Genomic DNA, 21,585 nt, shown 5'->3' on the forward strand with positions numbered 1-21,585 from the left:
GACCGGGTAACGATGGGAATTTGAAAAGAAGTGACACACTGGCTGGTGTCGGACATGTGCAAGAGATGTTTTTCCTTGGTAGAAGTGCCTTTCCCCTCCTTTTCATGTGAGGTTGGGTAATTAGTACAGTAGTAGAGTGCGGGATACTATATTGGGACTAGTCTTCACACTAGCATTGATATTAGAGAGGGAAAGCATGATCTGAAACATTACTTACTACAAGTAGGGTAAATATCTGGGAATGAGGCACTTCCGCATATCACCCCTCACATATCGGGTAGTCGCGACTCTCCATGGTGACTTGAGATCGGGGGGTCTGGACCATGTTGATCTGTACGGAGCACTATCCGTGACAACTAGGCACTTCTTTGTCCTTCTCCTGTCGATCATATCGATCGAAGTATTAGCTACGGATCGGGGTACTAATTCCACTGGCGTGCACTGGCAAACTGGGTACCTACGTGAGATCATCACTCCCACAGTAGCGTTAAATGGCACCAGATGGCACCACAAACGGAGTACTGGTACCTGTGGGTACCTACTTACCTTAGGTACTGCTTAGAGGGGCCGTTACAAGTACAAGCACATACCAGCACTCGGTAACTAGTACTGTACAAGTAAGTATTGTACCTAAATGGTTCCGGGAAGCCACGGCCGGATGTCTACTTCCGGCCTGGAAAACTGAGTTTTGGTGACGTTCTGTGGTTTTGTGTCATCGTCATCTCCATCATCACCTCTACCCATTACGGCACTGTAGGTAACAAATCTTGTATAGGTGTGACCTTGCCTAAATCCCGAGAGGGTGGTTCTATCAACATGGAATTACCATGGCCCAGTCAATGCAGGGTAAGCAGGCCAGCCAGGCCCTCGAGAAGTTTCGCAGCTTCCCGCCAGGCCTTCCCCACCACCATTGCCGGAAGGTACTCGCATGTCAGCAATGACAACCAAGCATTGCAAATCTGAAGCAACCACGCAACTTTCCGGTGCTATGTTATGCAATGCAATGCACTGCGTCTATGCATGGATTTTTGGTTCATCAAAGGAAAAGGCCCTGAAAGAGGCGAGATGCCCTCATTACTGATGTTAGGGACAGGTAAGGCAAAGTTCAAGGAATGGCAAAGAGGGGCTCTCTCCCCCCTTCCCGTCTCCATTTCTCGCTACGAACTAACACATGTCAAGAAATCTAGAAGGGTAACACAGAAGTGGCAAATAACAACAAAGAATGAAACGAAAGAGAGGCCCTGGCATCTCGCGGTAGACTCCATCTTTGCCTTTCCCCAAGCTCCCGAATCCCCATGCCCTGTCGTCCCAAGAAAAGGGGGGCCCAACAGAACGCGCAAACAATAAGTGGCTGATCCAGATCGAACCACGTCTCAACGTGCGATATGTCAGCCACTCAGGAGAGCCGTCAGACCACACTTGCAGGGCTTGCAGCACGCTCGCTTTTCCCCTGGTCGTACAATAAACAAATAATAATGGAGAAGGGTGTAGGAGAAAGAAGAGTCGAGAACACAAAGGAGAAATGGAGAAGGGGAAAAAGACGCGTAAAAACCCAATGCCCATGCGCATGCAACCATCCACACACCTTGGCCACTGGGTCCAGCTCTTGTCGGCTCTGCCCTGTCCCTTGCCTTCCCTCTCACCCTCATAGTGCTTCTAGAGCCTTCGCAATCCGCTCCGGTCCTATTCCGTGTCCTCCCATCTTGGTATTGGCATCCGCCAGTGGTCTTCGCCCCACTGGCACCGGCGCATCCCAGCTCCTACCTCCTTCGGGGGAATCGTCCTCTGAGGCTTCGCTGGGCGGCGTCGAGCTCTCCGAATCCGTCAAGATCTGGTACTCAGTCACGGTGCTTTCGAAGTCGGGCAGCTCTGCGTCTTTAGCTTGCTGCACCCAGAGCTTCTCGGCCCTTTGCAGCTGGTCGAACCATTCCGACACGGTCATCTCTTTGCCACGGCAAGTGAGGACCAGGTCTCCGTACTGCGACAACCCGGCTCGCGACGCCTTATGCTTCCAATCTGGGTGCGCGTCTTCCACCAGGTAGCGCCGTTCGGCGGATACCGCGTTCATGTAGTTGAAGAATGCACTTTCGGAATCTAGAACAGATCCATCCCGTGTCAGCCTGAAACTCCAAGGCGTCCCTTTGGTGCTGTTGACAGATCTGACAGGTGGACATGGAGGAGGGGAACAAGAGCTTCGCGGTCAGGCAGTAGGCATGGAAAACTTACACGATCCCGGCATGCCCGGCAGAGGAAGCAGTCGGTCAAAGCGCTCGTCCAGAAGTTCTTGTAATCTGAGGTACGAGGCATAGACAATGGAAGTAGATTCTTGTAAAGTCCAGAGAGCATCTTGGACGGCCTCGGGCAGTTGCATCAACATCGAGACTGGCAGTGCCGCCACATGGGAGACATCGCTGGGGTTGTGTGAATGGGGAGGCTCAAGAAACAGCATGTCGGCAATAATTGAAGTGGGCGTCATGGTGACCGTGAGTGAGGAGTCAAGAATGGCTGTGCCAAAGATCCAAAAGCCTTGTAAGGTTGGGTAGAGTTGAGGGACTCGAGAGCCAGAGAGCCAGAGAGTGAGACAGTGAGACAGTGAGAGAGGAAGTTGGACGTCGAAGGGGGGAGGAGTAAACTTGAAGAGCATCCAGGTCAGTATATATGCATCACGGCTTCGCAGCACGTTTTAGACGCCGGTGGAGCGAGTACTTGAACAGTATAGTCAGATCAGGCCACGGATATTTTTATATGCGCCATGCATTCAACCCATATAGAGCCATGACAGACTGGGTAGTGGTCCAAGAACTGGCTGTTGTGATTGGACCGGAAGCTTGCATGGCGAGGTGGGAAACTCCATATCGTCAAAAACGCCCGAGAAGCCAACTGAATGTGCTCAAAAGAATCATTCTCCTAGCCTACATTGGCTGGAGACAAGGACTCGACTAATGTGACGTATGTCAGTGATACAACAAAGAATCATGTTTCCTTTCTTTCTCAGAGCCTGATCTTGGCCATGGACGGGTGTTGGAGCGCGCATCAATCACCTCGTGACCTTGTTCCTCAGACATCTCCGATCCAGATGGAGTACGTTGAAAGAGTGCCACCACATTAATTCCATCCACACCTGGGTAGCTGATCTGCAAGAGCACCGCGTGGGCCTTGGAGAAATCCGTCTGAAGAAAAAGCACAATGTGACGCCGATTCTATTCAACTTTTCCTGCGGATAAAGAGAGGAGTGAAAATCGCAAGGTCGCATTGAGTGGGGTTGACGCTGTGTCCATCCGTCATGGTCATATCTTCCACAAAACCGCCAAAAACCACCAGGGTGAGTCCTCGACGCTGTCTGAAAAGATAATGCGTCGATGGGGAGAACGCTTTGCAACGTGCCTTTGAACGTCGATTTCACGATTTACTGGATTCTGCTCGATAGATCAGCGATCACACAGCAAGCGATTGCAACCAACCAACAACACATACCGTTGGATGAGGTGCACCCCGGAAGCAGTCTCGATGACGCCGCTCAGTTCACCGGGTTGCAGGGCGAATGCTGCATCCTCAAACTCCTTCTGCATCTGTCCTTTACCGAAGAAACCCAGGTCGCCACGCTTCCGAGCACTGCTGCAGTCCGACTCGGAGACAGCGAGGTCGCCCAGGGTCTTCTCGCCGGAGCGGATCTGCTCTTCGTAACCCTTCAACATTTGGATCGCCTCTTCCTTTGACCGGGTGATATTCGTCTCTCTCCAACTCGAGGGACGCCGGCTATCCTTGTGCTTGACCAGAAGATGGGCTGCACGGATCTTGCCTTCACTGGCAGCCCCATCAATGCGGGCATTGGCGGATGAGCTGTGGTGTTGCGCCATGTAGATCTTGAGTTTGTCCGTGTCGGCATTCTCGGGCGGTTCCCATCTTGATTCGTGCGTCTTCTGATTGAAGTAGTACGGCAGATTCTTGGAGTTGGAGTGGCGGACCTCCCAGTCAGGGGGCAGTCCAGTATCGGTCTCCGTCTGTTCGAAAGAGTATCAGTAGATATTCATTTTCGCCGGTGCAGAGTTTGGCGTGAGTGCAACTCGCGTACCATGGCTTTCTAAAGCGACCCGGCTGATGCAGCACCGTTCTTAGGAGAAGAATTTTGTCACGGTGTGATCCTGTAGATGAAAGTACTGAAGGGAAGATGGTTTCTTGTTGAGATGCCCCGGTTGGTGTTGAGCGCCTGCTATTCAAAGCGCGACCGAGGTGGGGCAGCGGGTTCGTCGTTCGTCAGCAGGTCAATAATGTCAACGAAGTGCTGAGCCGGTGAGGGAGGATAACATAGGGCTGGAAGTGGCTAATGGACAGGAACAAGAGCCTGACTGGTTAGTCTCACGCGGTCTGGACGGTCATCGGTTCACTGTTGAGCCCGTACATGCGTGGGTTGTGGAGGTGAGAGTGTAAGAAAGGTCAGAGGTCATTAGACCAGCATTTAGGAGATATTCAGGTACTAGGATCCCGTACCTAAGTTAACAAGGAACCCACCAGACACAGTCATTTGGGATGGCCACACACAGTGGATCTAAGTAGGCTTTGTTTGGGGGAAGACGCTCTAACTTTTGGCTAGGTAGACAAGGTAGGCTAGGTAACTGTACTCGGTACAAGTACCTCTTACGGAGCACCGTGACTGCGAGGGAAATTGCGGGGAGCAAGAATTCGTGCCCTTTCGCATTCACCACTTCTTCGACAACATCGCCAGCACCATCTTGCTATCTGAACTCGTCGAGTCGCTTTGACATCGTGTTAATACGATAGCAGTAATTTATTATACGCTCCAGCATCTACGCCCTTCTATTCGGTTTGTCCGCACAATTACTCAGCAAGATCATCCCCGACCTGAAGAGCACCTGGTTATCCGACAGTCACCAAAGTCAGCACCCACCAGCGTGCATTCACCCTGAAGAGTCGCTTTCAGAAAGGCGTCCTCAGACTGCTCTATCCCCCTTGTGTACATCTCCAATTTCACGTATTCAACATGTCTGGTGCCGCCTCTCCATCTCCGAGCGAGGGTGAGAGCAAGCGTGGCGAGGTTTCCTACAGATTTTGTCAAGAATGGTAAGCATCCAAAGTTACCTCATGTTATCTTTCTAACCTGAGTACTCCAGTTCGAACCTTCTGTACCCAAAGGAAGACCGTGCAACATCAACCCTCCTCTATATTTGCAAAGCATGCCACGCCACTTCGCAGCACGACTCTGCCTGTACCTACCGCCAACAACTTGGTGCCAATGTTCAAGAGACTGCCGGAACAACCGCTGATGTTGCACACGATCCAACGGTGGGTTCTGCTATCTCTGAGCTGCCACCTCTCTGCACCCTTTGTGGGGACCCGTTGAGATGCAACACATGTGGCGCCATCTAGCAGGCGAGGCTCTGGGGAGTTCAGAAGACTTTGAAATCAGGTCTCTTGAGTTCTCCTCTTCTCCCCGAGTCTAGTCTGAGGTTCTGAGACACTTGACTGACGGCTTGTTTTACATTTTGTACAGCTTCCTCGCGCACCCAAAAAATGCCCAAAATGCCGGGAGACGGAAGCAGTTTATTTTCAGTCGCAGCAGCGTGCCGCAGATACGGGAATGGTGAGTCCTTGTCTCGTGACCCTCAGCCTGAGCATTCTAACTGGAACCCAGAAACTGTACTATGTTTGCACCTCCTGCAATCATGTCTATACTGTCGTTTGAGCGAGGTTTTTATGGCAGGCATTGGTATATCATGGTTGTGATACCCATACACTAGAGGCGTTTCCAAACAACGACTTGAGACGAATTTTATGAGAGCTGAAAGGATAGGACGAGACCCAAAAAAAATTCGGGGTTTATCAGGTTGGCCAGGAGCGCAATTCGCGCACAAGAGCGCATAACACGCATCGAGTATGTTGGTCTAGAATTTTTTATTCCGTCAACTGTTTGTACAAGAATTCTTATCAGACCCAGCAATTGGCAATCCGTCTTCCACCTTGCGCAAGCATACAGTAGTGCTCAGTAGTTGGAATCATACGTGCATCGGCGCCAGCGACAAGATCTTTGACCACTTTTTATCCCGTAGTTCTGCCCCCACGATACTTGATAACCTCGTTCCAATCGGGTCCCCGTTCTTGTTGATGAGGACACAGGCATTGTCGTCGAAGCGTATCAGACTCCCATCTTTCCTGCGCTCCTCCTTCCTCGCTCTCACAACCACTGCGTGTCGGATGTCACCCCTTCGTACTTTGTTCGCAATACTCAAACTCGATCCGCCGGGGGTTTCTGCGCCGAAAGACTTTTGTTTCTGAACAACGACGATAATCCTGTCACCTGAGGGCGGAGAGTAATCAGCGAAATGGAAACTCGGTGATTCGGAGGCTCTTCACTGTACCTATTCTCGCAGCCTGCTTCTTTTTCCTCATGACAGCGACACACTCGACAATGGCAGCTCCGGAGTTGTCGATGCAATTAAGCATCGTCTAGCATGAATCATCATCAGCATGAGACACAGGCATCGTGGCCAGCTTCTGGAAATACCCACCTTCAATTGTATCATCGTGGCAGCATAATGCGCACTATTGTTAAAGAGGACACAGGATGGCAAGTGTAGTTTGCAACTCGCAAAGCGAGGAATGAGTCTAGCTGCAGATAAATTATGAAGTGGATAGAGATTCAATTGGGTCCTCAGGTGGGTGCCAGGTGAAGATGTGCATGGGTGGCCGATGGGCGCATGGTGTTCCGTGGCCGATCGAGACCAAGACACGGCACGCCAACCAAACAGAGAGGTCGCTTACCCTTATTTCGTTAAGCTCGTCAACCCTCCGTGGTCGCTCCAGCCGCCGCCGCCGACGTTCCACCCCCTCTCTAAGGCCTCGAAAAGTCACCCTTCCATCGCCCTGGACTTGCCTTCCGTCTTTCATAAAGTGAAGCAAGCTGAAAGTCTCTCTCTCTATTTCTCCAGCTTTAGGAGACAAATCATGCACGATTAAGGTGCCTAATTTATTGGACCATTATGTCACTACGTGTACACATTCTCTATACCATTGTTCCGCTCATTTTCGCCTCACTCAGGCTGGCCTGATTCCAGACCGCGTTCCAGTGGTCAATTGTTGATTCAGCCCCTTCCACTCCTTCCAAACCGCCCTCAGCTGAAAAACATACCAATCCCTGTTATCTTGCTCCCTCCACCTTTCATATTGTTGCTTGTTAATGACATATACCACGTCTCTGTTGTTGAGTGCCCTCTGTACACGCGATAATGGCTCGGGGAAAGGGCGCGGCAGAACCCGAAAAGAGCCAGCGGCTTTCCCTTGCTGAGCTGGCCGCTCATGACGATGTGTGCTCAGATGTCATGATAGATAATGTCCGTTACACTATATGTCATGAGGAGACTGTCGCGCTGACACGGAGCAGGCTTATTACAAGGCAAGAATCCGAAAGAATCGCACTAAACACATCCCAATCCGCGGTATCAAGGAAGACGAAGTCCCTCAGATTCTACTACACAAGGTCATTGTCGACAAAGATGTGGACGCGGCAGAGAAGGCCCTTCTTGCGCTCCCTGGATTGAAGAGGTATAGAAAGAGTTTGCGCAGCAAAACCGAACAGGAACATTTTTTGCGTCACCTGAGAAAATACATAGAGATGTACCAGACTGATTGCGCTTGGGAAGTCTCTACAACCAATCGGTACACTATTACCACTTACGAGGCTGCGGTCACAGCAAGGAGACGGATTCGGCAGGGAGATACCATCAAATATCTCACCGGCACACTGGTCCCTTTGACCACTGAAGAATCGGCCGACTTGGACCTGACGAATCGCAATTTCAGCATAGTCGTTTCTAGTCGCAAGAAAAACTCATCCATCTTTTTGGGTCCTGCTCGCTTCGCCAATCATGATTGCGACGCAAACGGACGCCTTGTGACGCGTGGAGAAAACGGGATGGAAGTGGTTGCCATGAAAAATATTGAGGTCGGCGACGAAATTACCGTCTCATATGGCGATGACTACTTTGGGCCGGGCAACATTGACTGTCTGTGCCATACCTGTGAACAACTCGAGCGAAATGGCTGGACATCCAAGGCTGGCATTCTGGACACTCCCAGTCGCACCTCCACTCCGGTCCATGAACCTCAACCAGTGGTCCAGTCTCGTGGCTTAAAGCGGAAAAGAGACTCGAACCCTTCACAATCTTCTTCCGTACCACCTCCGTCGAAGCATGCTAAAGGTGTGCAGTCCCCATCTAAGTTGCAGCATTCTTGGACCCCTTCAGACAGTTCAGATGCAGAAACGCCCTTGCTTCCAGTTGAGCGACTCTCCGAACCGATCGAGGATCTGCGGACCGTTGCTTCTGAGACAGGCGCAGCACTCTCGCCACCTCGGAGTCCATTGCAACCCGAAACGCACGGGTCCGGAGAGTTCTTGACTCAAGTGGGTATGAAATCATCTGCTCCGGTAAATGGTGTGGACCATGGTTTCGAGCAGCAGGAGCAGTCGTCCGGCTTGTCGCAAACATACACAAATTCTAGTGCAAGCAGGAAGAATGCCAACCTTCTAGGCAAGATATGCTCACGTGCTCCATTATCCCCGGCACCGACTTCTCCTTCAAGCCATGGTTCCGCAACTGAGGCGGGCCAGTCACGCATACCGATCCTCCAACCTCATAATCCCGATACTGTTGTCACGGTAAAGGTTGAAACTGTCCAGACAACGAAGGTGGAGGTGGATGAGGAGGAGGATTATTATGATGACGAGGATACAGTCGTCATGATTGAGTCTAAGCCAGAATCTGCGCAAACCAGTGGAAGCCTCCGGCAACCGCAGGAGCGGCCTCAAGAAGCGAGCACGATCACCGAGAATGACTCTTCTATTATTCCTCACACCGTTTCGGTTCTAGCAACAACGACAGTCAGTAAAGCGGTGCGCCCTGTTGAATCACCCGTTGCCGCAGCCACGGAAACCAGTGTGCTACCATCCATTGAGCCCGTGACTGTTTCAACAACCGTCAGCACTTTGACCGTCCATCCGGTGACTGGCACCATCCGCATTGCGGGCGATTACATCCTCACTAGGAAATTACTTGCCCAGCCTCATGATCGTTGGGTACAGTGCCACAACGACAAATGTCTTGGGTTCTTCATCCAACCTAATGGATACCAGACGAGACGAGAGTGCCCGCGATGCGAGCGTCACAGTATGCTCTATGGATTTCCTTGGCCGAAGACTGATCCGGATCCTCGAAAGTTGCTTGAGCGCAAGTCTCAGGGAAATGGCCGCGGCAAGAAGAACAATGCGCCGGCCACCGAGTACAGTGCATACAGGCGCAAAGGGAGATGTGGAAAAGGGACGTGGGTGGAAGGTGGAGGAGACCCGGAGGAACGGGTCATGGACCATCGCACCATCCACCGCTTCGTGTTGCCCGAAGAAGAGAGAGAGCTGACCCGAAAGGGCTTACTAAAAGAAGCCGAAATCGCTCGCGCAGCGGGAGACCACGCCTTGGCTATTTTAGAGGCGAGGATGCGCGCAGGCTCCAGCTCTCGCGCCCTGAACCAGGGAACAGCAACGGAAAGTGCTACGAGAGATGTTAGCGAAAGCGGGAGTGCTACCCCTGATGAGCTGAGGAGGAGAAGTAACAGGTTCGTCACGCGGCCTGTAGGCGTCTACACGGACAAATTCTAGGGGAAGATGTGGGGACATTTGCCCGGGTACAGTGGATGCAAAAGGTGATCACTTACGCTGGTGACATTGTGGATTCCTGCCAGAAAGACCGCAGAATACATCAGATCAAAAGCACCAAGTTGTGCTGGAGGGCTGTGGCTATTTTTTGTCGTGGCCAGGCAGGGTTGGTCTGTACCCAGACAGCAGAGAGGAGGATTTGTACATAATGTCGCTGTGCCAGAATTCGCTGGGGATCTTGGCTGTCCGTTCCTTGAGGAGTGTTATGAGCAATCCACACGCCACCGCACGCAGTCAATGAATCTGTCAAGTCGACATGGCTTGCCTGCACAGCGCACAGAAGGGAAATCCACGTGGAAAATCATGGCGTATAGTGCTTCAAGACACGATGTACGGAACATTTCTATGCAGGACAATAACATGAAGAGCCGACAATTATCCCAGGCTGATAACGAAGCCTTGTCAAGCGCATTACGAAAATGGTGCCTGGATCTTTGGACCTTACCTTTGCGCACAGAAGGTTAATATCTCAAGGATGATGGTAAACCTGCAACCAAATCGTTGATGGAATTCTTGGGCAGGTATCCATTGGTGGTGCCCATATAGTGAACAATCCACAAGGCAGAATGGAAAATGGACCAAGTCTTCCGCTGCTGGTAGTTCTTGAAAAGGACAGGCATAAAGCATTGCCAATAAGGACTCCCTCAAACACGAGATTGCCCCCACAATGTTTAGATTCTTCAATGTAGGGAGTGACTATCTAACAGTACCTGTACGATGAAAATAGATCGGTCCTGCTAGCGAAAAAAGACTCCCCTCGGGAATGATTCATTTGGGCACCGTATGATGATGAAGAAGCCATGGAGACAAAGCAGTTCATGATAAGGATTGAGTGCCGTGCGTTGCTGCTGTTGAATGCAGTACAAAGGTGATCCGAAGATCCATGGATTTATGTCACTGAGATCCTGCGACGATGGAAACGAGGCCAGCAAGACTTGCGTATCTCTGCATTTTCTAACATTGAAACACGAGAAGACGAATCAAGGTTGTTAGAGAGGCGGAGAAAAATTATATCGCATCTCGGAAGACTTGCTCTTCTAAGCTCTGGCTCGTTTGTCGATCCTCATTTGCTCCCCCGAACTTTTTCCAACCAGGGCGAAATTTGGTCAATAGAGCTCTCACCGAACAGCATATTTGGTCAGTGGGAGGAGTCTAGAAAATGGCTCCCCGATCAAGAGGTGCAAAGCGCGTCGCAGATGCCTTCGGTACGCCCATTCTACTCCAACATTGATGATGGCAGAGCTGACACCTCCCTATAGCATCTCCTTCGCTCCACCATGTCTGTTCTTCTTGTCTCCAGACTCTGTCCAGACGCCATTACGCTTCTGCGGCCACTGCCCAAGCAAACCTTGGATCTCAGTCATCTCCGTCTATCACTCAGCTGTCCCCATCAGGGCCTGAGGCGTCCTTGTCACCACAACCGGTCTACACAATCAAAGCCGGGATCGTCCTTTCCCGCCCGCCCCTAATCACACCAGACCCTCATCCCTTCGAAACAGCATTTCATCTTTATCAACGCCGTCTCAATGAGCGCCTCGTCTTGCCCTTCACGCAGTACTTCTACTACCGCCGTAACACCCCTGCATTTGAACAGTGGCGCAAACACCGCCGCGAGCGAGGCGGTGCTGCAACGCGCGACATCGGAAAGTACAACGCGTACAGCCCTGAGGCGTGGAACGATGAAGTGCTTGTGGGGGACGAGACCGGGAAACCGGAGAAGATACTAGAGCATCTCATCACTGAGGAGGGCAGAGCTGAAGAATTTACTGGACAAGGGGATCCCAAGTTCGCGGGTTTGAGGCGGGTTACAGAGGCGGATGAGAGCAACGACCAGAGGAGCCTCGAGAGAAGGTTACAGAGGACGTTGTATCTGTTGGTTAAGTTGAAGAACAAGGGTGGACAAGCAAAAGGCCAGGAGGTGGGCGACGACAGTGAAAGATGGCTATGGAGGTTTCCCTCTGGGCCGGTCATCGGGTTTGAAGGGCTGAAAGAGGTAAGAGAGCACAAATTTTCCCCTTCCCGGCCATTCCTTGGAGCTGTGTTCCATCATCCTGGAGCTCATCGAGCGCATGTGTGATCAAAGAGCGCTGACCGAGAATCTATGAGAACTGCAGGCCGCCCAACGCATCCTCTTCAGCTCGCTAGGCCCAAACATGAACACCTTCTTCGTCGGCAACCACCCTGTTGGCCACTACGTGGCCAGCTTCTCTTCACCACGCCCGCGTCCATCCTCTCCCCCTTTATATATCCCTGGATCCTCGCCTGCACCAGATGCTGAAACCATGGAGCATCTCTCATCATCTACACAAGCTAGTGCAACTACACAAGTTGAGAAGGCCAACGATCTTACCCCGTTAAAGCAAGATCTCGCCGCAACACAGGCTCTGGTCGATGGCGAAAAGACGTTCTTCATGAAAGCCCGGATAATGGCTGGTCAAGCCGACGTCTCATTCCCCTCCCATACCAATCTCAGTGGGAAAGAGGCAAAGGCTATGGCTGATACGAAAGCTTCAGGTGTCGACAAGGGCGACGTCAGGGATAAGAAGGGTGCTATTGTGGATATGGGGTTGGACGAAATCGAAGATTTCAAATGGTTGAGTAAAGACGAGGTGGAGGAGCATGTCCATCCAGACTACTGGGTCAAGGTGAAGAATATGTTGGTGACGCAGTGAGGCACACCAGTCCTCTTTCATATCCTCGGTACGCCACCAGGAAGGAGCGGGCACTACAGAAGCAGGTGGAGAACGAAGGCAGGATTCGGGAGTGAGGGAAAAGCCCTCGGCGCTTTTCGAAGGCCTTGTCTATCTGAGGTGCTGTGGAACAAAGAGGACACAGGCATCTTGTTCTGTTGCAAAGAAGTAAGTATCCTATGCACACTTGGAAAGGAGCAAAAAAGGAACCGATGACTACCAAAGGTGGATCTAAGTTCCCCATGTCCGGACCATGAGCCTGAGATGACTGAGGACAAACGGCGAAAGAGCAGACAGACGCCTTGACAGTGTCCATGTAGTATTTACGATACAAGTGTATATCGCAAAGGAAGGGGGTGACCTGTACAATATACATGGGCGAAAAAAAGGTGAAAACCAAGTGCCAGGACGATAGCATGTCTCAACATCCTTGTTCGATTATTATTCAACGACACCAAGTCGGTTCTATGCACCGACCGGGTAATAAATCAAATAGTCCTGGGCCCAGACCAAGTACGAAAGGAGGCGGACGAACAAAAGATCGCAATTTGATGGAAATGAGTTTCATGATCCATGATCGTGATCGTGATCATGATTTTGTGTATCTATCCAAAGCCCATCTCATCTCATCTCATCTATTATTTGTGGTTAAGGTATCCTAGTCTCGAGGCTTCTCTGTCCAATTTTGTTCCCTCCTTCGATAGAGAAGAAAACCCCAATATGGAACGCCGAACCTGGAAAGTATCTATCGACTCTTGCGTAGATAGATAGATAGGTAGATAGATGGCCTAGGAATCACATATATCACCAATTCCACTCTTGCGCGGTGCGTAGTGCGTCATGGTGTGGTGTGGTGTGGTGCGATGCGAGAACGACGACGACATGTGGTCAAAATCGCACAAGGACATCCACGACCACGCCCCGGTGATCGCTCATCCATACCTTGTCGTCGAAGCGATTCGGCAGCACCCCGTACGTCTGGACCATTTCCCTGATTTGCCCGTAAGAGTGTGCCTCTCCTGGTCGCGGTGCCACGCTCTCGTCCCGGTGGTGGTGGTGGTGGTGGTCTTCCCCCTGCCGGCCGCCCTGGGTGGGTATGCCCAGGTGCACAAAGTCGATTCGCTCCCTGCCCCCGGCGGCGGGATCGGCAGGGAATCCAGTAAATGTGCGCTCGTTGCCGTACGCGTAGATCTTGCCGTCGTCGTTGTTTTGGGGTTTGTCGTCGTCGGATGACCCGACGAGGCGACGGGTGTCCACGAACCCGGACCCGGGCTGGTTGAGGACCTCGTAGGCGTCGCCGTCCGGGTGGCTGTTCAGGTCGCCCGAGAGGAAGGTGAAGGTCGGGTTGAACCTGGAGCGGAGCCGGGAGGCGACCCGGAGGATCAGTTTGGCGGACTCCCGACGGGAGACTGTGCCTTCGTTGTCCAGGTGGGTGTTCATGGCCAGGATGAGCTGGTTGCCCTGTCTCCCCGGGCTACTAGATGAGGTGGTCGCAGCTGTTAAAGATCCGAGGTCGTTGTTGCTGTTGTTGTTGTTGTTGCCGACGAGGACCGATTCCAACACGGCGCACGTCAGAATCCGAATGCTGTCGGCGTCCCAACCTTTCTTGCCTACCTCGCCCGTCTCGTTCAACCAGACGGTTTCAAAGTGAATGCATTTCCACGCGGACTTGCGGAAGAAGATGGGACTGTACTCCCCCTTGGTTTTGCCGTTGTTGCGGCCCACCCCGACGTAGGTCCAGTCGTTGTCGTCACTGGAGCCTTGCGGTGCCGTCGAGGTGTTGAACGTGCGACTGTGCAGGTCCAAGAGTTGCCTGTGCAGGACCTCCTGCATGCAAACCAGCGTTGACTGGGGCGCAAAGTGCGGCCGCGTGTGGTACTTGAAGTGGCTCGAAAGGTAAGGGAAGCGGTCTGGCCACAGCTTTTCGCTCTTGTTGGGGGTGTCGGTCGCGAAGCGGACGTTGTGAGTCAAGATCCTGATGGGGAGGAGGGTAGGAGACGAGTCTTCCGGCATCGCTGCTTTCCCTGCAACGACTCCCGGTGGAGATGAAGCGTCACCCATGTCGAAGTATGTATACTATGCAAATTTGGCCGGCGAAGTGATGGGGTAGACACAAAAGGCCACAGGGGTGAAGATATGATTGCTTGAGATTTCCCTCTTCTTTGGGATCTTATCCCTGTTCGATGAGAGCACGAGGACTATTCGTACTGAGGGACGAGAACTACTTTTTGCAGTCAAGGTGTAGGAATCTGCCGAGAAAGGAAGGGCGCTGAAGAGGTAAATATAGTTTGCGGGATGGAGTGACAGGTCCTTACTATTGTGTTAAGCCGTGGCGCGTATCACAACACAACAAGGAAATTAGCTTTGATTCTGACATGGCCTCTGGTGAGGCTGTGACAGCTGGGGCCAGAGCAAAAAGGAGGACCTTCAATAACAAACACAACTGAACCGTTGGAAACACAGTACAACCAGCGTTTCAAATGACGTCATTTGTAGAATTATATGCCCCAAGCATAGATGGCATGTTGAGGAGATCTATGGTCAACGAGTGAAGAGTGAAGCCACATGAAGACCTCTAAGCATAGTAAGTGGTTGCTAGGAGAGGCGAAGACCGCATAGTGATGCATGAGATCTCTCACGGTCTAACTAGTCCTTCTCTATTCATGTTTGACATGCACCACATGCTATGCCCTGAAGAGGGTGCCAGCTCACCCAGCTGACCCTCACGCCATTTGGTCTCCAGCTTATAGGGAGCTCTCGCTTGTGGACAGCTTAGTGCTCGTGGATGTCATGAGTGCCATGATAGGTGCCAGATGTAGATCTGGTTTCTGTAGGGCATCGTCTCGTGGAGCCACGTGGGAATCTTCACTGGAAAGCAGCTCATCAATCCCAGCCTTGTCCCAGAGATTTCGGGTGAGACCAGGACTCTATTTCTTTCTTTCAACACCCTAGGTCGTCGCTGTAATCAGTGCATGGTCAAGCACGTTTGACCAGTCGACCATTCCGAATATATCATGTCGTGTTACATGAGGCAGCACGCTCGTCCCACTACTTATCTGCCAGGGAACCTGACGACTGGAAATCGACTTCAGCGGAAACAATGCTGCATAACTTGTCACGATAGCATTTTTCATCAAAGGCATGTTTATCGTGACTTCGGCCCTGTGCACCGACGCCGTTCCAGCGATATTCACTGCTGTGTCGAATTAGGGACGTGACTCGCAGTAGTGTTCGTGTTAGAGGCGTCAGAACGCTTTCATGCTTCGAGAAAACTCCGTTCGCCTTCTTCCTACACACATTAGGAATTGCTTTAGCCGTTGCGTAGAACTGAACTGGCTCTGAAGTAGCATCTCATGCGGTGAGATCGAGAACATGGCAAGTCATAAGAGGCGAGGAAGGATTTGGCGAGATGTCGGCTAGACTTGTTCAGTCGCTGTTGACAGACGCTAAACCTGATTTAGCTATTAGCGCCCTGACGCGAAACTGCGCCTTGAGGCCGACAAAGTCCAGAAGTCCACAATGATTCCATCGCAACAAGACCCTAAAACATCCTCTTGAGCGCATCAACCCAAGCTTCACCGCATCAGGTATGTACTGCCTTACTCTCCTCGGCCGTTCCCATGTCTCCATCGTGGTTTCGACAATGACTTGAAAACCCGGTGGCTGGCTTCAAATCACCTGTCCAACTTTGCATCACTTTTCCCATCCCGATCTCATCGGATTCCCTCCCAAACGCTAATACTATCATCAGGAACGCGTCTAACGCCTGTGGCTCCCCAGTCTGTATCTTTATTGTTCCCCCGTGAGATGTCGACATGAGTGATACCCCAGACGGTGGACATGCGGTAGCCGCGCCTGGGGAACCCTCCGACCCGGCGACCACCAACGAAGAATCGATTGCGCAAGGCAAGGAGAGGGCAAAAGAAATCCTCGCCGCATCCGGTATCGATGTCGCGAAGAAGGACTCTTCGACCGAGGTCAATGGTCATGATGGCAGCCCAAACGCCAACCGAAAACGCAAGCGCGAAACACCAATAGACCGTCTCCAAGCAGCCGTATATGTCGACCACGAGTACCACTACAAGGCCCTCTTAGCAGAGCAGCTGGCACATCCATTGCTGTCACAGGAGAAAAAGCAAGAGCTTGCGTTATATCAGAGCCTGCGACAACGACGAGATCATGACCCGGGCTCTATTTTTGGGTATGGATATATGGGATATGGCAATCCCAGGACAGATGAGAAAAATCTGCGCGATCCCATAATCTATCCGCGCCAAAGAAGGCCCGGCAAGAAAAAGACCTTGCCGCCCCGGGTCTCGCGAAAAGAACTCGCCATCCAGGCAGAACAGAACGAAGAACTGGTGCCCATACGGCTTGACATCGACTGGGGCAAAATCAAGTTACGGGATACCTTCACCTGGAATCTCCACGACCGAACGACCTCCATCGATTATTTCGCTGAGAAACTGGTTGAAGATTTCGGTCTCGAAGTCCAGAACTGCCGGCCCCTCGTTCAAGCAGTCGCAACTCATATGCGCGAACAGATCATTGACTATTGTCCTCAGATATATGCAGACGATGAGCCATGGGAACCGTCCCTGCCATATTTTGCCTACAAAAATGACGAAATGCGCATTCTGGTCAAGCTCAACATCACCATCGGTCAAAACACCCTGATTGACCAGTTCGAATGGGAGATCAACAATCCATTCAACTCTCCTGAAGAATTTGCACGTCAAATGACGAGTGATTTGTCGCTAGCCGGGGAGTTTACCACTGCGATTGCACACTCGATCCGCGAGCAGAGCCAGCTGTTTTCTAAATCCCTACATATTACGGGACACCCATTCGATGGCCGGCTGATCGAGGATCCGGATTTGAGGGAAAACCTCTTGCAATCGCCTTTGCCCACGACCTTCAGGCCTTATCAGGCCGCCAAGGACTACGCACCGTACCTGTACGAACTCAACGAGGCAGACTTGGAGCGGACCGAGCTCTCCATATCGCGTGAACAGCGGAGGCAGAAACGATCGACGAATCGTCGTGGTGGTCCAGCTTTGCCGGATCTCAAAGATCGTCAACGCACAATTCGCTCGCTTGTTGTATCGTCTGTCATTCCTGGCGCGGCTCTCAGCATGGAGGAGAGTCGAATATTCAGAATCACCAAGGCCAGCCGGAAGTCAGCGCGCGGTCAGCGAGATGGGTTTGAAGATTCCGACGAATCAGATAGTGAAGATTCAGCGCCTGATTCACCAGCCATCCCGACTCACTTGTTACAACCAGGCACTGCCCGTACCAGAGGTATTAGGAATGCCGCATTGAGTGCCACTGCGGGCATCAGATCGAACTTGAGCGGCTTTGCGTCGGTGAGATCCGCGACTCCAGAATCGGTTGCACCAACACACCATGATGGCCGAGCTTCTGCTAGAAAGAGAGACTACAAGGAAGAGAGCGACGAGGAATCTGCTTCTGGAAAATTGATTGTGATATTGAAGATCGGGAAAGCTAAGCTTCGAGAATGGATGCGTTCCCAACGAGCTAGGGACAGGGCAGCTCATGTCTCCAACACGTCGAATCAAGGCAGCCCGCGACCTGGCAGCCATTCCAGATCTGTATCCGCAGCTCCTTTGAACCTCGCAGGCATGCCGCCTCCACCATCGCCCGTTCCAGCGGCCGCAGATATCCCAGGTGCTGTTGATGCTACACCGAGTCCGATCAATCCACCCGTATGTTCCCCTTCCCCCATTGAGAAGTTGGATCCATACTTACATTTTCTCCCCCTAGCCCCCACCGCCGGATTGGCTTGTCCGGGATTTGGAACGATTGCGGAAGACATATCCAAATGACCGCTTCGAGGCTCTCATGAAGCACACAGCGATTGATCCAAAGACTCAAAAGCTTGTTGCGCCGAACGAGTCGAATCGCTCTTTTCCGCACAAATACGTTCCACGTATTAGATGTTCTGACTGTCTTGTATGCTCCCTCCCCATCAGATGCAACCTCTCGTCTGTCGAATATTCTAGATTTCATTCGACATCCCAGCATGGACACAAACTGACAATAATTCACAGGGCAAAGTATACCTACCTGGCGAAGGGCTGAGCGCTGCGAACTTTGAGTCTCATCTCAAGAACCGCGCTCACAGGTCGAACGTGGATGAGCGACTGGCAAAGGAACCGTGATCCACTCGAACTTCAGTATTTGCCTCGACCGAGACTTGAGCTCGACCGACCCTGACGCCTGACATGTAAATCGATGCACACCTGGACGCTTCCAACTTTCCTCCTTCTCAAGGCTGAGGTCACGTGGAGCACGCGAATCTGTGTTGGTATACAACCTGTTGATTGCATGCTTCACCAGACCCCGGGAGCTTCGTGCTGGGAAAAAGATACATGGAAAGGAAGGCGACGGACACAGCAGGAGGTTGCCATGTTGATAAATTTTGAGGAGGGGACCGCCAAAAGCACCCACATTTTGGCAGGGAATTGCTGGCACATCCTCTTGCGGCAATGCCTGAAGCTTACGAGACACGGAGAGGTCATTGTTGGAACCAAGCACATTGGGCCAGCGAAGCTGTACAGGGATGGAGACGCTGATGGAAGCAAGTCCTTGGACATGGATTGAAAGATACCCCTTGAATACTTCTATCCTGCCCACTGTTTGACAAGAGGCATGCGTGCTGTAGATCCAGAGAAGTCTTGGACATTTGTCTCTCAATAGCCTATTTTATTGCCAGATCTGCTTGAAATGTTGAAAAAGACTCTGACGCTGTCTGTTGCTGTGCGTGAATTCAGGGCGTTTCTCTGGTCGTGTGATCTTGGAAGACTTGGTCCAAATCAATATTGCTGCCTCGCTAGCTTTGCATCCCCGCATTCACACAATGGAAATTCAAATGCCCCCCACTAAACCAACTACTGCGTTAAATATCAGTCGAAAAGCGTCGAGTTGCTGGCGACTTCATCTGTGAAATTGCACGCCTCTTTTTTTTTGGACACCACTGCTTTGCTCAAAATGGCTGACGCAGCGGTAGCAGAGGGCATCAACAACCCAGACAACCTCACCAAGCAAGTCCTGTACCTTGAAATGGTTGGGATTCATGACTGACATTGACCGTCAGGTACAAGACCGCCGCGACAATCAGCCACAAAGTCCTCGAGGAAGTCTCCAAATGGCTGGTTGAAGGAGCAAAGATTGTCGACCTGTGCATCAAAGGTGACGAACTTCTCGAAGCAGAACTCAGCAAAGGTAAGGAAGGGCTTTCCACTCCCCCCGCCAGGCCACAGTTGAAATACCTCTTTCAAACGTGACCGTGTGCGGACAAAGACATGGTCAAGACATCCTGCTCTAACATACAAGGGCTGCAGTTTACAAAGGAAAGTCCATCAACAAAGGAATTGCGACTCCTTGCACAATATCTCCTAGCGCACATGTCACCCCATTCACCCCTCTGGTCTCAGACGCCGATGATGCCGCCTTGACCATCAAGGCCGGTGAGCTGGTCAAGATTCAGCTTGGTGCACAGATCGACGGATATGGTGCGATTGTTGGGGATACCGTCGTGGTACCACAAGAGAAGGGGAAAAAAGCAGAGATCACTGGCAGAGAGGCCGACCTGCTTCTCGCCACATACTACGCCAATGAACTCCTGCTGCGACTCATGGTACCACCCGGACTTCTGGCAAGCGGCACAGAGGAAGAAAAGAAGAAGGCTGCCGCTGAAAAACCACCCACACAAACCAAGATCATCTCGCTGATTGACAAGGTTGCCAAAGCCTACGATGTCCATGTCGTGCAGCACACCACGTCTTGGCTGTTTGAGAAGAATGAAATCGAAGGCAAGAAGAGGATCATCCTGTCTCCTGCGGATGGTGCCAAGGGGGAAGGCTCTGCAGACGTCGGCGAGGTGTGGGGGGTCGAAATGGGCATGAGTCTGGGATCCGGCAAGGTCAAAGAGTTGGACAAACGGTCGACCCTGCTGAGGCGGACCACTACGACGTACGGTCTGAAGCGCCCGAGTTCACGACAAGTTCTCTCAGAAATCGTCAAGAAGTTCGGTACCTTCCCTTTCAGCTTGCGGCAATTGGATGACGAGCGAGCTGGCAAGGTCGGCGTGGTTGAGTGCATCAGGTCCGGGGTTCTGCGTGAATACAAACCTGCCGCAGAGGCGGATGGTTCTCCAGTGTCGAGACTGTTCACCACCATTGGTAAGTTGAACCGTACCGTGTTTGATTTAATGCTTTATGCTAACTACCTGTGTTTTTTTGCTACAGCTATCACCAAGAATGGTCTTACACGCCTAGCGGCTCCGCCCCCGCTGGACTTGGAAGCCGTCAAGTCCGACAAGAAGATTGAGGATGAAGAAGTTCTATCAATTCTCGAGCGACCACTCAACAAGTCCACTGGCTCCAAGAGCAAGAACAAGAAAAAGAAGAAGAAGCCAGCCAAGAAGGCTGCAGCAGCGGCTACCACCGAGGAAGAGAGTGACGACGATGAGGACGACAGCGATGACGAATGAACAGCTTCTCCCTTGCCAAAGGCCACCAAATGCTGGCAAGTGGTTAACCAGGCATAAGGCTTATTTGGCAACTAAGCCAACGCGCTCTTGGTGACAGTCACTTTTGACATGCCACAAGATGCACGGGGAGCTGGTTGAATATCTGACGCGACCGACGCTCACAACCGAGAAGAAGCGTGTTTCAGGACGGTGAGAGGATCTCAGGAAGGAGAGCACATGTATCGTGCTCGTCACCGGCGCCCCGATGGTCGCAATCAGTGGCCATGAGTTTGAAAGGGAAAATGAGCACCAAACGATGACCATCCGCAGAACGATCAATAAAGAAACTGTTGCAACCCGTGGATTCTGTGTAATTCGTAATTCTGCCTAGGCTTTGCCGTGACTGGGCTTCTTCCAACTAGGCGGTAGAGGAAGAGGGGCAAAAGCCAGGGGAGGCTGCCCGATACATGTCGCCACGTCATGATGAAGACAGTGACTGTTGCCTAAGATCAGGTTGAGAAGTGATATATGGATGAGTTGTCAGCTTCAAACAAACCCATGAGGTTCGTGGCTGGCTGGCTGGCTGGCTGCGAGCGTGTTTCCTGCAAGAGCTTTTGGGATAGATGGGGCGCGCGCGGACGTTCAGGTCAATAACAAACAGGGATAACAGGGATAGGGAG

The 21,585-nt window shown here is 51.8% G+C and overlaps 8 protein-coding genes across 8 annotated transcripts; 4 read left to right on the forward strand and 4 right to left on the reverse strand.

The window, feature by feature from the left end:
• Positions 1-1,645: 1,645 nt before the first annotated feature.
• Positions 1,646-2,476, reverse strand: AYO20_02116 (hypothetical protein; the record flags this gene model as incomplete). Its single annotated transcript, XM_022640422.1, has 2 exons — positions 1,646-2,094; positions 2,227-2,476. The coding sequence occupies 2 exons, from the start codon at positions 2,474-2,476 to the stop codon at positions 1,646-1,648; spliced, it is 699 nt and encodes a 232-aa protein (XP_022503479.1).
• Positions 2,477-3,406: 930 nt separating this feature from the next.
• On the reverse strand, positions 3,407-4,075 carry AYO20_02117 (hypothetical protein; the record flags this gene model as incomplete). The annotated part of the gene is made up of 3 exons (XM_022640423.1): positions 3,407-3,416; positions 3,475-4,001; positions 4,073-4,075. 3 exons carry the CDS (start codon positions 4,073-4,075, stop codon positions 3,407-3,409), a joined length of 540 nt encoding a protein of 179 aa, XP_022503480.1.
• Positions 4,076-6,011: 1,936 nt separating this feature from the next.
• Positions 6,012-6,539, reverse strand: AYO20_02118 (ribosomal protein L14; the record flags this gene model as incomplete). Its single annotated transcript, XM_022640424.1, has 3 exons — positions 6,012-6,313; positions 6,375-6,462; positions 6,525-6,539. 3 exons carry the CDS (start codon positions 6,537-6,539, stop codon positions 6,012-6,014), a joined length of 405 nt encoding a protein of 134 aa, XP_022503481.1.
• Positions 6,540-7,241: 702 nt separating this feature from the next.
• Positions 7,242-9,664, forward strand: AYO20_02119 (hypothetical protein; the record flags this gene model as incomplete). Its single annotated transcript, XM_022640425.1, has 2 exons — positions 7,242-7,346; positions 7,397-9,664. 2 exons carry the CDS (start codon positions 7,242-7,244, stop codon positions 9,662-9,664), a joined length of 2,373 nt encoding a protein of 790 aa, XP_022503482.1.
• Positions 9,665-10,880: 1,216 nt separating this feature from the next.
• On the forward strand, positions 10,881-12,393 carry AYO20_02120 (hypothetical protein; the record flags this gene model as incomplete). The annotated part of the gene is made up of 3 exons (XM_022640426.1): positions 10,881-10,926; positions 10,981-11,714; positions 11,836-12,393. The coding sequence occupies 3 exons, from the start codon at positions 10,881-10,883 to the stop codon at positions 12,391-12,393; spliced, it is 1,338 nt and encodes a 445-aa protein (XP_022503483.1).
• Positions 12,394-13,299: 906 nt separating this feature from the next.
• Positions 13,300-14,472, reverse strand: AYO20_02121 (hypothetical protein; the record flags this gene model as incomplete). Its single annotated transcript, XM_022640427.1, has 1 exon — positions 13,300-14,472. The coding sequence occupies one exon, from the start codon at positions 14,470-14,472 to the stop codon at positions 13,300-13,302; it is 1,173 nt and encodes a 390-aa protein (XP_022503484.1).
• Positions 14,473-16,226: 1,754 nt separating this feature from the next.
• Positions 16,227-18,593, forward strand: AYO20_02122 (hypothetical protein; the record flags this gene model as incomplete). Its single annotated transcript, XM_022640428.1, has 3 exons — positions 16,227-18,137; positions 18,196-18,384; positions 18,483-18,593. The coding sequence occupies 3 exons, from the start codon at positions 16,227-16,229 to the stop codon at positions 18,591-18,593; spliced, it is 2,211 nt and encodes a 736-aa protein (XP_022503485.1).
• An 829-nt stretch (positions 18,594-19,422) lies between these two features.
• AYO20_02123 (hypothetical protein) lies at positions 19,423-20,926 on the forward strand (the record flags this gene model as incomplete). The annotated part of the gene is made up of 4 exons (XM_022640429.1): positions 19,423-19,484; positions 19,529-19,656; positions 19,776-20,615; positions 20,682-20,926. The coding sequence occupies 4 exons, from the start codon at positions 19,423-19,425 to the stop codon at positions 20,924-20,926; spliced, it is 1,275 nt and encodes a 424-aa protein (XP_022503486.1).
• Between the last annotated feature and the right edge of the window lie 659 nt (positions 20,927-21,585).

This window comes from Fonsecaea nubica, assembly GCF_001646965.1.
Source record: "Fonsecaea nubica strain CBS 269.64 chromosome Unknown Scaff9, whole genome shotgun sequence".
Taxonomy (NCBI): Eukaryota; Fungi; Ascomycota; class Eurotiomycetes; order Chaetothyriales; family Herpotrichiellaceae; genus Fonsecaea; species Fonsecaea nubica.